The 15369-nt window shown below is 43.2% G+C and overlaps 1 protein-coding gene across 10 annotated transcripts; it reads right to left on the minus strand.

Annotated features, from left to right (window-relative positions):
- Nucleotides 1–724: 724 nt before the first annotated feature.
- On the minus strand, nucleotides 725–14001 carry LOC146391746 (phosphatidylinositol-3-phosphate phosphatase MTMR1-like). 10 transcript variants are annotated; one of them, XM_084916298.1, is made up of 20 exons: nucleotides 13588–14001; nucleotides 12163–12268; nucleotides 12062–12085; nucleotides 10927–10950; nucleotides 8976–9041; nucleotides 7661–7748; nucleotides 7482–7576; nucleotides 7298–7405; nucleotides 7022–7120; nucleotides 6674–6757; nucleotides 6316–6465; nucleotides 5743–5931; nucleotides 5406–5591; nucleotides 5150–5308; nucleotides 5021–5068; nucleotides 3403–3495; nucleotides 3179–3292; nucleotides 3063–3106; nucleotides 2844–2976; nucleotides 725–1266 (listed from the first exon to the last, which is right to left on the minus strand). In XM_084916298.1, exons 1-20 carry the CDS (start codon nucleotides 13692–13694, stop codon nucleotides 1105–1107), a joined length of 2079 nt encoding a protein of 692 aa, XP_084772424.1. In that variant the 5' UTR covers nucleotides 13695–14001; the 3' UTR covers nucleotides 725–1104. The 10 variants fall into 10 exon arrangements, with proteins under 10 accessions (XP_084772424.1, XP_084772415.1, XP_084772441.1 ...); XM_084916289.1 differs by having other exon boundaries at nucleotides 8976–9044; XM_084916315.1 differs by lacking the exon at nucleotides 10927–10950.
- Between the last annotated feature and the right edge of the window lie 1368 nt (nucleotides 14002–15369).

A 15369-nucleotide genomic window follows, 5' to 3' on the forward strand; every position in this document is an offset into this window, starting at 1 on the left:
ATCAGGCCCCATCTTATCTTAATGACCTTGTAGTACCATATCACCCTATTAGAGCACTTCGCTCTCGCTCTGCAGGCCTACTTGTTGTTCCTAGAGTATTTAAAAGTAGAATGGGAGGCAGAGCCTTCAGTTTTCAGGCCCCTCTTCTGTGGAACCAGCTTCCAGTTTGGATTCGGGAGACAGAAACTATCTCTACTTTCAAGATTAGGCTTAAAACTTTCCTTTTTGCTAAAGCATATAGTTAGGGCTGGACCAGGTGACCCTGAATCCTCCCTTAGTTATGCTGCAATAGACGTAGGCTGCCGGGGGATTCCCAAGATGCATTGAGTTTTTCCTTTCCAGTCACCTTTCTCACTCACTATGTATTAATAGACCTCTCTGCATTGAATCATATCTGTTATTAACCTCTGTCTCTCTTCCACAGCATGTCTTTTATCCTGTCTTCCTTCTCTCACCCCAACCGGTCGCAGCAGATGGCCGCCCCTCCCTGAGCCTGGTTCTGCCGGAGGTTTCTTCCTGTTAAAAGGGAGTTTTTCCTTCCCACTGTCGCCAAAGTGCTTGCTCATAGGGGGTCATATGATTGTTGGGTTTTTCTCTGTATCTATGAAGCGCCTTGAGGCAACTTTTGTTGTGATTTGGCGCTATATAAATAAAATTGAATTGAATTGAATTGAATCATATAAAAATCTGCACGTAGAGCCTTAAACCACAAACAAACTCTGAATAAGAATAACTTTTTATTTTTCATGCTTTGCATTCACATAATTAGTTTTAAGGTTGAATTGGTGCAACATCCACAGAGTGCAACAAGAAAATGAACCCAAATCACTTTATATTAACATGTTTTCTAACATGCTTTGGTTGAACAGTAGAAAAAATCCACGATCTTGTGAAGTGCAATAAAAATAATATAAATATAGTTAACAGGACGCTTCAGTTAGGTCTAGTTTAAAACATTTTCTAAATGCTTTTTTAATTTTACAAATATCTCGAGGAGTTATTTTATTTTTCTCAAATGGAAATGTTGATAAAAATATCAGTCAATTAGTATTTTGGTGTAACTTTGTTAAAACACATAAAAGCAGTCATGTGTGGCCGTCCGAGTCAGACAGCCGTGTGCAGCGGGGTTCCTGCGGTGTGTGTCGGGGAGTGGTCCGAGGAGGACGACAGGGAGTGGGATGAAGCCTCTCTTTGCAGCTCCTCCACCCTCCTCTGGAGCTCTGCTCTCAGGATCAGCAGATCCTTCAGAGTCTGGTGCACTGGTACCTGAAACACAATCACAGTGTGAGGAGCTACAGTCTTTCTCCAGCAGTCCTCAGTAGACTCAGCTCGGCACAGCTGAGACTCTTACTGTGAGCTCTGTCTGAGTGTCTGCTGTTTGTGAGTGAACTCCTACACCATCAGGAGATAAGCAGCCAGAACTGAATAGAAAAGAAGATGTTTTCTTCTCTGTATTATAAAAAATAAGCTCCTTCATATGGGATTATTTGATCAAATATATCAGTTTAGCAACAGCACGAACAGATCAAAGCAGACTGTAGCATGGGCGAGTAACAGTTGTGCAAATATAGCGCTCTGACCTATAAACTTATTATCGTCCACACTGTGATTGTTTTACCTTCTTTTGAGGTCACTGTAGCTCAGGACACAGAGCATGTCGTATACTAATCAGAAGGCTGGTGGTCTGATCCCTGCTTCAATCTGCATGTCAAGAAACTAACCTCAAGGCTCCCTCTGATGCATCCACTGAGGTATAAATAGATACAAATGAAAAGTGCTTTGGATGGGAGTGTGAGGTAAGTTATATAAAGTGCATTGAGTGCGACATCAGAACCAGTCCATTTAACATTCTTTAAATTTCTATCTCTAAATGTTGGAGTTAAACTGAGATCTAGGAGCAGTGTGGAGGCGCATTCATTTACAGGCTTGTTCAGGGATTCTGTTTATAATCATAACGCTCATATCTGATGTATGTAGAGGTCGTCCAAAAACAACATGGGCTTTACAGATAATTGGGAAACTTTCTGGTGGAAACCTCATCCTGTTAGGGGAGATCCTACTGGAGCAGCTCGCATTTCTACAAATCTGGGCAAATTTATCAAATCGCCCAAAACGTGACAATCCAGAGTCTGGACCAGGAAGCCTCTCTGCAGCCTCTCTCCTGTTATCCCCCCAGAAGCCCATCCCCTTAGAGACTGTGTCAGCTCCCAGACCACCAAAAAATAAAACCAACAATCAACAAAAATGATTTAAACACAAAAAATCACAAAGAATGAACATTATAATTGTGGTATGAAGGACGCAAGAGTGTTGTAGGCACGTGGATGCTTTTATTTACAATACAGTCTGTGTTTTTATCTTCCCTTCTCTCATCAGGTCCCGTGTCCTGTGTCCCGGCATGACCAGGTGACTGAGAGCAGCTGTGTGGCTCAGCTTCCCCTGAACCCACTGCTCCACCCCTCCCCTGCAGCTGAGCCACAAAAATAACATCCACAACTGCACCAAAGAGTAAAACAGTGAAATATAGATGATTAGACATTAGTTCTCTATCATATCGAGACTATCTCTCCACTCTACAGAGATTCTTACTCAGAGAACCAAGGTCACAATGTAACCGTACGGTCTCTGTTGCTCGGTTCCTGTTAGTACATGAATCAATAATTGATCAACCCGCAACCCTGACAAGGAGAAGCAGAAGCAGATGGATGGATGACTAAATCCATCCTGAGAGCTTTCTTGTAGGTCTTGTTTTTGTTACCTTTTGTTTTCTGGTAACATTTATCTGTGGTGAACATCACAGCCCTAACCAGACTCCTTCACCAGCTAGTGCGCATGCAGCGTACCTGTGGCCTCATGCGTGGGTTCCAGCGGGCATAGTAACTGGTCCAAAGCTCCAGGTGTCTGGGCGAAACCATCGGGTAGAGAACGTGGTTCTCATAGTCCACGTAGAAGGGGTTGGTGAAGTCCTCGGGCTGGCTGTCAGGTAACAGCATCGACCATTAAAACCTTTCAGTAATCTTGTCCACTCACACTTAACATAACCAGCGAGGTCATTAACGTACCTGTTGATGTACGACCAGAGAGACACAGTCTTGGCTGGAACCTCCTGCACAAAACAAAGTTAGACTTTCAGCTGAAACAGCTTCTATGACCCTGTTGCATCAGGACATGAACATACCTGGTTGGCCCGCTCCTGTTCACTGCTGTAGAGGAATGTACCAAACAGACAGCTGTACAGATGGTCCAGCACGGTGATCAGGAAGAGCTCATTGAACTCAAAGGCTGCTGGGAACTGCGTTCAGAACGAGTCAGAGAAATGATGTAAATACGTACACATAAAGACATACTGGAATCAAGAAACGAACACGATATGTGCTGTTGAAGCCGGAGTCCAGGACCGACCTGTCGAGTCATCTGCCAGACGCAGTCGATAAACTGGACGAACAGAGGCGAGCGCTCTGAGTTAGCATGGTTCTCATCACCGTGGCCCACGCGCTTTAACACAGGGGGAAAAAGTAGTTATAAGCATTTGTTCAGCCTGTCTGACGTCGTTTCAAATCTTCATATTTCTTACATCTGATATGTTTAATATGAAACTAGACTCCTGCATCATTTCTGAGCTTTTACACAGAAATATACAACCAGTCAAAAGTATGCATGTTGTTCCTTTATTTTCATGAGTGTTTACACTGTAGATTCTCACTGAAGGCATCAGAACTACGAATGAACACATGTGGAATTCTGTAATAACAGAAAAGTGTGAAATAACTGAAAACATGTTTGATATTTCAGATTCTTCCAAACAGCCTTTGCTTTGATTCCTGCTTTGCTCACTCTTGGCGTTCTCTCCATGAGCTTCATGAGGTCGTCTCCTGAAATGGTTTCCAACAGTCTTGAAGGAGTTCCCAGAGATGCTGAGCACTTGTTGGTCCTTTGCCTTCACTCTGAGCTCCATCTCATCCCAAACCATCCACACTGGGTTTAGGTCAGGTGACTGTGGAGGCCAGGACCCATCAGACCAAAGCACAGATGTCCTCTGGTCTAATGTCCACTCCTTGTGTTTCTCAGCAGCTGTTTGACCATAAAGGCCTGATTCCCACAGTCTCCTCTGAACATGTAGAGATGTGTCTGCTACTGGAGCTCTGTGTGGCATCTATCTGGGCTCTGATCTGAGCTGCTGTTAACTTGTGATTTCTGAGGCTGGTGACTCGGATGAATGTATCCTCAGCAGCAGAGGGGACTCCTGCTCTTCCTTTCCTGGGGCGTCCTCATGTGAGACAGTTTCATCGTGGTCTTGATGGTTTTTGTGACTGCACTTGGGGACACATTCAAAGCACAACACAACTGATGGTCCCAACCTCATTAAGAAGGCAAGAAATTCAACAAATGAGCCCTGACAGGCACACCTGTGAGGGGAAACACGTCAGGTGACGACAGCATGAAGCTCACTGAGAGAAGGCCGAGGGTTTGCAGCGCTGCCAACAAAGCAAAGGCTGGAATCTAAAATATAAAACATATAAATTTTTCATTTGCTCTGCATTTGCCGTTCAGTTACCTGCCCTATTTTCAAATTATTAATTAGTATTATTAATTAAATTTGCAAATTATCTGACAGACTTCTAACTGCGGAGCTGGCGAGGTAAAGAATGCCTAATGTTGAGTCGTATCATTTGCTTTCTCATATACGACTAAAAGCTTCTTTTGGCTGCTTCCTTAATAACGAGGCATGCATATTTAATATGGTGCCGATTTTTATGACAGATCTTCTCGTAAGTATTTCTCCTCCTGGACTCGGAATCGCTGCATGTGAAGCAAATGCATCACTGCATTACAGCACCACTAACTTGTTTACATATGCAGCTACACTGGAGCAAATACATGAAAAGCAAAGGCTCGTGAATGTACTTCATTCCAGGTAACTATGTAAATGACTGCATGTTGATGCCAGATTGTTATGTTGTTATGTAAAAAATAGGGATATAAAGAAAACCAACAAATATTATATGTAGCAGACTCTTACAGCAGCAAACTTGTGTCCAAAACTAATCCACTCCTTCTCCACTAAAACCTGCAAACACAAGCATATATATGTTTAGTACGTTACTACATGCATAGATGAGGTTTGGAGTGTGTACTTGGTGTGTGTAACCTGGAAGCCTCTCAGTGTGCGATAGTAACTGTCCAGCATCAGCATGGCCAGAGAGGTAAGCTGGGCTGTCCTGTCCCAGCCGTCGCTGCAGTGAACCACCACCGACGTCTTCCCAGACTCCAGCTTATCAGCTACCTTTGCTGCTCCTGCTAATAACAGCTAAACACAACAGGGCCGTGTGGTAAGATCTATTCTTTGAATAAGGAAACAGCTTGTTCCTTCTTTTATGTGGCTGGCGTGCGTTTGTGTAGTTTACCCGTATGTACTCCAGCCAGTGCGTCTGGTCGATAAAGGAGTGCCAGTGGGCTTCGTCTATGGTAGGATAAACGACATCCTTCATCTTCCTAAGAGACTCCCTCATCACATGAATGTTTGGAATTTCCAGGAAGTTTAGCTCTACGTTGGGGTAGAAACTCTCACTTTCATACCCTCCATCCTTTCCCTGCATGTGATGGAGGCAGCGGAAGCCAGGGCGGAGCAGTCCAAAAGAAAAAGAGAGATTTCCGTGTTAATAAGTGATGTAAGGGTGAGCAGTGATGAACCATGAGAAGCATGTCTCTATAGCAGCGTGGTTAAAACGCTCTGTGTTGCACCTTGTTGGTGATGGCCACGCTGCTCTGTCGGGCATCAAAGATGGTGAGCTTGTGGGACTGAGCGTTGGCGTCCATGATGATTTGGAGAAAGCGTTCGTCTTCTTTACAGCGACGGTCTGACGGCCCAACTAGCGGCTGGCTACAGCGTACAATGGTGGCCTGAGACTCTGGGTGGATCCAGGACAAGACCTGCAAGCAGGAAGAGCAAGACCAGTTCAAGCGAGCCAAACACACTGAGCACAGCATGAGGAAACAGCTTGGACAGAATCTAAACTAACATTCATTTTGTGTGTTCCCATAAATACTAAAGTTAGAAAGCAAGATGTATGGCTAACTGACAAGTCATTAGCCAATGAACCTGCGAACATCGCGGGAAGCTTGCAGCAGCCTATTGCAGCGTAACATTAGGGAGGTTTAGGGTCAGCTAATCCAGCCCTAACTATATATTTAATCTTAAAAGTAGAGACGGTGTCTGTCCCTCGAATCCAAGCTGGGAGCTGGGAGCCTGAAGGCTCTGCCTCCCGTTCTACTCTGAGATAAAGAGCAAAGCCTCAGATATGTGCTCAGACTGACCGGTATACGGTGCTTGGCTCTGAACACAGCCACTCGTTTGATGTCTTCATCTGTGATGTTGGTGGGGATGACCAGGATGGAAGGATACGTGTCACATAGCTCATAGGTGCTGTTTATCTTACTGATGGTCCAGCTCTCATTAGGAAGCCCCTGACAAAAGACATGCAAGCAGAGGAAAGAAACAAAGTCTGGATAATGTAAAAAACAAATCTGATACACACATAACTTGTTCACACATAAAATGTTCAGGATGCTGGAAAAGTAAGTGCTATTAAAAAAGAAACAGAGAAACATTTTGCAACAAATGAGGTTAACTGGCAACATGTCAGTCGTAGAGTAACGGCGCCCGTGGAGTTACCTGACGTCTGTATTCTGCTGCTGGGTCATACACCTTCCAGCCGTCCACAGGAAACTGCTCTTTGTACAGGAAGGCAAACAAGGGCTGCCAGAGGAAGTCACAGTTACAGTATTAGTCATGCAGATGTAACAAACGGTAGTTTTTACTATAATCGCCCTCACTCACGACCAGTTTGCCTTATGGGACTAACCAAAAGCCTTCTACAGCTAACTGGCTAACTCCTCACTATGCCACCAACCTTTGCTCCTCTTTATCATTTTGTATGTTGGTGCATGCGTCTGCTATCTGTCACTTTATGTTGTGAGGCAGTTAAAAGCAGTATATACAGGACAAGAGAATTAAACTGACCAGACTGTGGGACAGAGGAAAGGCATGTTTGGTCAGCACCTCCACCACGTCCGGCTGGCTCTCCTCCATCTTATAGGCAAACCTGGGACTCCTCATGTCCTGAAGCATGAAGCAGGAAACTGCTCAATCAGTAGACTCGCCAAAATAAGACATTTGCACATTTTCTGGGTTTTTCTTTTATTGCTGTTAACTAAAAATGCCTATAAGATGTTAGATGACGTGTTTTAACACATATAATCATGCATTTGTGTGACTGCTTGTGTATTAAAGTGGTACCTTGCAGACCAGCTCCAGTCCCTTGTTGTTCTCTCCTTGGTTGGGAACACTGATAGATTCGATCCTGCTGATGACTCCCAGGTTCACATCCAGAATGAAGGGAGAGTCCTGAATGGACACACACTAACATGAACACACTGGTACAGATGGAGAGTGCTACAGCACTTCTAATAATCTAGCAGACCTTTTCCACACTGATGAAGTACAGCTTGTAGTCTGTGATGGTCAAAGTCCCAGTAACCAGACCGCTGAATGGACAAATGTACATCACATCCTTGACTGTAGGAAAAGAAAAGCGCTGATTACACAGGTGTATTTGTATGACTGGACAATACACATAGAGACTAGGAAGAATGAAAGTACCTGTAGTTTGGATGGTCTCTCCAGGGAGCAGAGGAACCTGGTTCTGGAACATTTTGACCTGTGCTCCGTATCTCAGACCTGGGAGGGTCTGCAAAGATCACAGATCACTCAGTGGGACCGCTACACACCTGTTATATGTTAGCTAGTACTTGCAGACACATCGTTATCAACCCTGTAATGAAGAGGTATTTTGCTACTGTTACAAAATAAACTCATCAGTGTTAGAACAATAATTCCTTTTTGCTAAAGCATATAGTTAGAGCTGGACCAGGTGACCCTGAATCCTCCCTTAGTTATGCTGCAATAGGTGTAGGCTGCCGGGGGATTCCCATGATGCACTGGGTATTTCTTCTTCACTCACTAAAGCTGTGTCCCAAAGTGCTCCAATGTTTTCGGAGACATCTGTTACCCACCAGCTCGATAGCTAGCCAGGGTTCAATGGTCACTCAAGCCAGCGAGAACTGCAAAATCCCCGCACGTCGTTTTCAGACTCCCGCCGTGTTTCCCTACTCAGGTTAAACATGATATATAAGTCACTTAGATAACTTAAAAATGTTAATGTTTGGCTTTTTTCAGTATTTTATTTGTTCGTGAGTAAATCAGTTTGGCCGAGATTAAAGTTATAGTTTTTATACAGCTGAATAAACGTCAAAAGTGCGAGACTGTCGAGAGTTTACTCCAGCGTCCTGTTATATTTTAGATAGCAAGGAGCAGACAGCCGAGTTTATTAAACTCCACCGAGACAGCTAGTGTTGCAAAACTGAAGGCTGGATCGTCCAATTTCAAAGCTGTGCACTTCCGGCCTCCTCGGTCTACTTGGAAAGTACTGCAAAGGATGCATCCTAGGTTTTGGGACACAGCTTATGTTTTAACAGACCTCTCTGCACTGAATCATACTTGTTATTAATCTCTGTCTCTCTTCCACAGCATGTCTTTATCCTGTCTTCCTTCTCTCTCCCCAACCGGTCACAGCTGATGGCCCCGCCCCTCCCTGAGCCTGGTTCTGCCGGAGGTTTCTTCCTGTTAAAAGGGAGTTTTTCCTTCCCACTGTCGCCAAAGTGCTTGCTCATAGGGGGTCATATGATTGTTCAACAATACTGGTTACATGTTTTGTCTGATTCTTAATCACACACATTCTACATTTCCAAGAAATCAGTAACATCTTTTATGAGACCCTCCCTGACTGTTGTACATATCATTTTGCCAGGATAGCACAGCAGCACTAAGGGAAAGAAGAGTGAACGGAAAGGATGAAGCAGGCAGACCAACAGAGCGAGGAGCAAGAAAACTGAAGAAAAGTAAGAGACAGACTTGCCAAAGCATTGGAAGGATGCTCAGAGTCAATGTCTCCATGGTAACAAAGCCCTTCATCCTGTGAATCCTGCTGCAGGGAAAAGCCAGCATGAAGACAGTGAGACAAAGAGACAGAGAGAGATTATATAGTAAAAGGACACGCTTATAGACTGAAAGATGTAGTTGTTATGTGTTTGAAGATGTGACGACACAAGTGCATCACTCCCTTTGAGAGGGCAGTACAAAACAAAGTCTAGCTCGTGTGAAATCGATGAGCACAGAATTATTGGGGCGTCTATGAAAAATGTTTAAAGTAGGTTTATCAAGTTTCCCAAGTGTTGTTAAACAGCAGGGAGTTTTTAACAGGTTTCCAAACATCTGAGGTTTATATGATGGATGTCCACACTATGTCCCCTTTCACATAGAAACAAAATAATTTCACAAAACCTACCAGAGTCAAAAATATTAGCTCCCCTGATGCTAATGTGGACTCGTTCATTAGTGCTTTTCTAGTCTACGTGAGCACTCAAAGCATCCCTCATTCACCAATCACGTTTTACCTCTGACAGATGCAATAAAGAGCAAGTTGGGGTTTAATAACATCTATTATGTTAAGCAGGCCGCCTGGATTCATTCTGTTGTTTTAGCTGTAAAGGTGTCATAAAATCATCTGAGAGTTTTTGTCCCCTTTGTCAGGAGGACTATTTCTTTCAACATCTGGTAGTTGTGTTGCTCTACTGTAAGCTATAAGTGTTATCAGGGATAATAAGAGAAAAACACAAATATTTGACAGTTTTTATTGAATGAGGCACTCAGAATGTACACGAATAAAAGATTTAGAACAGCCAAAAAGTATGAACTGTTAACCACTGAAAAACTACAAGTATGTGACCTTTGACCCTGTGGTGTGTATTTGGGCATCTCTTTTTTTCTAAATAATTCCAGGCATTTTGGGCCCTGGTAGAGCTCCAAGAAGCACTTCCTGTCAAGCTTGAACCCCAGGCCTAACGACCCCACTCTGCTCCGCCTGCGCGGTGGATGCACTTGGATGCACTTCCACCAAAACTTCCCGACCACAAACCACTTTTAAATCACATCTCAAAACTCATCTATTCAGAATTGCATACTAAGTCAATTTTTACCTTGCTCAGCTTTTATACTTTCATGCTTGTTTTTTTCTTATTTACCTTATGTCTAAATGTTATTTTGCCATGGTTTTTTTATATTGTATTGTTGCTATTGTTCTTGTGCTATTGTAAGGTGACATTGAGCCTCTTAAAGGCACCTATAGATAAAATGTATTATTATTGTTATTATAACAATCCAGACCTAGGTTTGCTCAGAAGCTTCACAGATCCATTCAGGATTCCTTCCACCCACTGGCATGATTCCCAGTTCCAGAAACACTGAATTATTCCCACAGCTTGATGCTGCCACCACTGTGATGGCCTTCACATGCAAACACTGTTTGGTAACTTTAATGTCCCCAATGGGAAATTGATTTGCAGCCAGTCCACTCATCAAACAACATCGTGTTACAAAAAAATCCCCACTTTAATTTGATTTTCTTATTGAGGCGCTACAGTTTGTCTGGTTGGTTTCTTTCTCTATTGTAGTGGAGTCAGTTTCATACTTAATTAAGAATGAAAAAAGAAAGATGAAGAAAGGCAGAGAGGGGTAAAACAGGAAGTACAGTGAGCAGAGAGGAGCAGCAGCTCTGGTCTGTCTGCAGCAGGAGGCTGATTTGGTTACACACTGTCACACAGTAACAAACCGCTCAAATTTGCATCACATACAATATTTATTCAGAGCGCGTCTTACAGCCGTTACAGTTATTCGTCTAATTTGAACATTTGCTGTATCACAAGAATCACAGTCAAGAGGCAGCTGTTGCTTTATCCCAGGCTACAAAACTCCTGTGTGTGTGCAGTACACTTGTGTTGTAAATGTGTTGAAAGGACAACAACTCTTACCCTGCGATTCAGCCTCTTGGACACCTGGAGGTTAAACACACCACATGGACATGAAATGGAAAGCACTAAGGTGACACTCTGGTTTCAACCCAAAGGTTATCTTTAATGTGTGGCACATCAGTCTGTGTTTATAACAGAAGGATGCAAATAGACAAGCGCGTAGAAGCAACCTCCAAACAATGAGCTTCAAAATTCAAGCAAAGACAACAAGTGACAAACAGCCGATACAAGTTCAGACAAGCTGCAGGAAAGCTGCGCTTCTAACTTTGTTCTAATGAAGTGAGCCTTAAATCGGAGGTGGAGGGTTTGATCTGACACAGTGGAGGTGAATTCACTACACACATTTCATTAGATGTGCACAGAGTGGTGTCTTTTTAAATTCAGGAGCTATTTGTTATTTCACAGACAGTGTACATACCACAGTGGTGACAGTGAAGTCTGTGCTACTCTGGTTACATTTCTCAAAACTGTGATAAGTTGCTGGAAATGTAACTTTTTAAAGAAATAACACAACTAACACTGTTCAGCTCAAAGTTCTCAGCAGCTATAAGCACAGAGTTTGGTTCCAATCTGGATTTCTGGATGGAAAACTCCAGTTCTCTGAATATTGGTCAACCTTATTGCTCATGTGCAACGTAATAGCTGTAGAAGATGTAGTAAGGTGTTGAGTGACACTTTTACAACTGCTTTATCATATTTTATCGTCAGCGTTTGCAAAGATCTAATGTTATACAACCGGGGGCCACAGTTTGGTCTCTCTCTGCAGGTCTAGTGTGACGTATTACACTTGCAAACAATACAGCTAAACCCTGCTGTCGGCTGTCAAAAATAACAGATCAGCAGCATCGTTTAGTTAATAAAGCACATTGCATATAATGTGCAATACATAGAACATTACACCTCTACCTGATCTGAGGTCTAACAGACAAAATTCAATATGAATGAGCCAAAATGCGCCTCCCTACAGAGAGGTGGTTGCAGAGAGCAGGCCGCTGACAGACAGAAGCAGTCGATAACTTGCTCAGTAGCGTCCCCTAAACAATGACAGCAGACTTTATCATTCATATTGACTTAACAGACAAAACTAGGCGCCCACACTCAAAGCAGCTCACATGGAGATGTCTCCGAGACTTACCATGAAGTCTGGTCTTCTCCCAGCCTATTAGTTACAGAATACACACTGATGAGAATCACTGCCAGCAGTGTGTGTGTCTGTGTGTGCTGTGTGTTATCTACCTTGATGTCCCTGCCCCCAATGTCTGGTTGGACTGATCCTGAGATCTGACTGGAGATTGTGGCTGCTATTAGCTGTTTACACCATTCTACGTGAGAACCTGTTGGACTGAACACAGAGTGAAACAATGAACTGACGTATATTCAGCTATATTCACGTTTAACATCATCACTGTAAAATGAATGTGTTAAACAGATAAACATCCTCTGTCAGTAAGGACAATGTTCAGCTGACCACATGTTACAGATGAGAACGTTCCCCCAGCTCAAAGAGCAGAATCCCTGTGTAGTAACAATGTTATTAATGCATAACTGATATTATTTCAACTGCAAATGATGATTGTTAAGAAAACCAACACTGCCACTAAAAGCTGCCAGAAATGTTGCTGGACTGCGTCTGCCATCAGACTGATACCAGCCTGCAACTATACGGGGTGAAGTTGCCAATTATATGCAATCTGTCTCTGATATAAACTGCATTGTGATTTCAGTCAGTCCAAGTCAGACTTTTGTAGTATTCACAGAGTATTTTCATTTATTTAATAAAATGTTGATTTTTGGATGCGAAATTTGATGATACTTTGCTGTATTGATTTTTCTCCCACTCCTAAGCCAGACAGTACAACGTCCTGTCCCTGAGCTTTGACAGCGGTTGTCTGAGTGATGGAGACATACGTCGGTCTCCAGGACAGTCCTGAATATCAAGCCAAGAACTACACATCAGCTCACATGAAGCTTGTCAGTGACAGAAGATAAGCCAGTGTCTCTGACAGACTCAGTCTGGATTGGAGCAGCTTTGTGGTGTGAATGTCTTGGAATGTTGAGGGGGAGGAGTTACGACTGTGTGACGCTTCCTCCAGTTTTAGTACTATAATGGGGGGATGATAAGCAGGCATCAGCATAAAGAATACATAAAGAACATGGTTCCTACCCAGCACAACACAACTCCACGTTTCAGTGTCGGTATTGTTTTAACAGGAGCAACATTGTAACATTTTGTCACCATGTCATCTCTCCCTCAGGTGGCAGCGCTGCACATCGCTTCCTCTGAGCGGCAGATACGGATGTGTAACTCGGCGTCTGCAGGCTGGGTGGCCATATTCCGCCTCATTCCTGTGCATTTCCTATATGCTGTGTTAATCACGTGACCGTATTATTTTGTCAGCTACTGTATCGCTACTGTGTTGTATGTTGTGGTTCCAAATCGCACTGAGATGAAATGGTAACACACTACATCATTCCGTGATGAGTGTTTTGTCACGTTGGAAAGTTTGTCCCAAGCACTGGTCTGTGGATCGATGCCGAGATGAAGGTGTGAAGAAATACTACTAATATTTGATGTTACTGGTGTACAGTGGGAAAGCGAGACAAGCATAAGTAACAAGCTGGGCATCGACGTCACGTTTTCTCGTTAGCGAGCCTGCTTACCTGTCCAGGGTATCACCGGCTGCCGCGCCGCAAGTCGGCGAGCCCCACGGCTTTCTGTTCGCCCCTGCACCGTCCCCAGCGCCGGCACCTCCGGCCTGTTTCTCCATCTGTCACACAACTGCTTCGTTTCTGGGTCACCGGGGGCGCAGATGGATGGTTTCCTCTGATACAGACAAGGGATGCGGATGAAACTAAAGCTCGGTGTAATTCCAGTGTCCGCTCCCAGCGGCTGTAACGGATCTTTAATGACTCCGAACTGTGTAAAGAAACTAATCAGCGGCTCGACAGCGGATCTCACATGCAGTGGTTTCCTCTGCTTTGGTTGTTTGCACTTCCTCTTAGTCGCATCTATACCCGCAGCATTGTTGTTCGCAAACAGTGACGTCGCCACGGCTTCTACCAGTGCTAAGGATGCTGTTGCACGGTCCGACCGACAGGCGTCGCCATTTAGACAAAACTGCCACATCAGCGCAAGAAGAAGAAGAAGTCAACACGGAAAGAAGAAAAATGCCACGAGAGGATGTGGTTATCAAACATGTTCATCAAATAATAACACAATACAAAAAACACACGAATAAATAAATAACCATATATTCTATCTTAAATTAACCGGTCTGAATTTACCACATACAGGACTGCTGGTAGAAACGGGGTAACTGCTTAAAGGATGTTTCATATCATTTTTAAATGCAGAAAAGTTGGAGCAACTGCAAAAAATCTACATCATTAATTAAAATATTACAACAAGATTCTATCACAGGTATTCTTCAAGACCAATAATAAACATAGGATGCACTGATATAGCATGTATACAGCATATATATAAAGAAAATATCTGCTTGACTTTAATTTTTTTTTTTTTTTTACAAAAACTCCAAGCTTTACTAACATCAACCTGAAAAATTCATCACCCTGATAATTATCAGTAATTGTCTACTATGAACTACTTTCTTTATGGGTAATAAATGACATGACAATTAATTGGTTTTCACTTTTTCTCCACACTTGAAAAATCTATGAAATTATATTTTTTCCTTTTTTACAGGAAGAGGAAAACATGCTTTTGTAACTGGTAATCTCACGATTTTTAAACACCTGTGCTGTCTGGCAGGTTTAGCAGGTACAATCATGGTCTGGATACTTTTTTGTGCCAAACACATTTGCTTTCCAAGAGGAGACTCGCTGTAGACTCCTCCATCTTTTTGTTTTATATATGTATTTTATTTGATTATTTGTTGGTGAAAGAAAAAGGCAGAGGAACAGGAACATATGCAATCATAAATCAAAATCAATCATCAGCCTGCAGCCTGGGCTGTCCTGGTGCCACGTGCACTTATGGACACCTCTATGTTCAAACATGGTGTTTGTTGTGTTTTACACAGAAGTCCCTCAACAGAACACTGCTCCGGTTCACATCACCTCCCTCCAGGTCTCATTGCCGTTGTCCACATGAGTGTTGAAGTCTTCCATTAGGATGAAAGAGTCCCCAGGTGGAGCACTCTCCAGCACCCCACTCAGTGACTCCAAGAAGGCCGGGTACTCTGAACTGTTGTTCGGCACATAGACACAGACGACAGTTAGGACCTGTTTCCCGACCCGGAGGTGCAGGGAACAACCCGTTTTGTCAACCAGGAAAAACTCCGAACGTACAAATAGATAGAGCTAGTAGGTGACCTGCTCTATCTACTGCTCTACAGCCACTCCAAATATAATGTATTTAGCAGCTTGATGATGGCTGATGAATGAAAAAAAAAAAAAAAAAATATCAGTGAGTGAAGGTTG

Source organism: Perissodus microlepis, chromosome 3 (genome assembly GCF_051167445.1).
Source record: "Perissodus microlepis isolate ML-2025 ecotype Zambia chromosome 3, ASM5116744v1, whole genome shotgun sequence".
Classification (NCBI taxonomy): Eukaryota; Metazoa; Chordata; class Actinopteri; order Cichliformes; family Cichlidae; genus Perissodus; species Perissodus microlepis.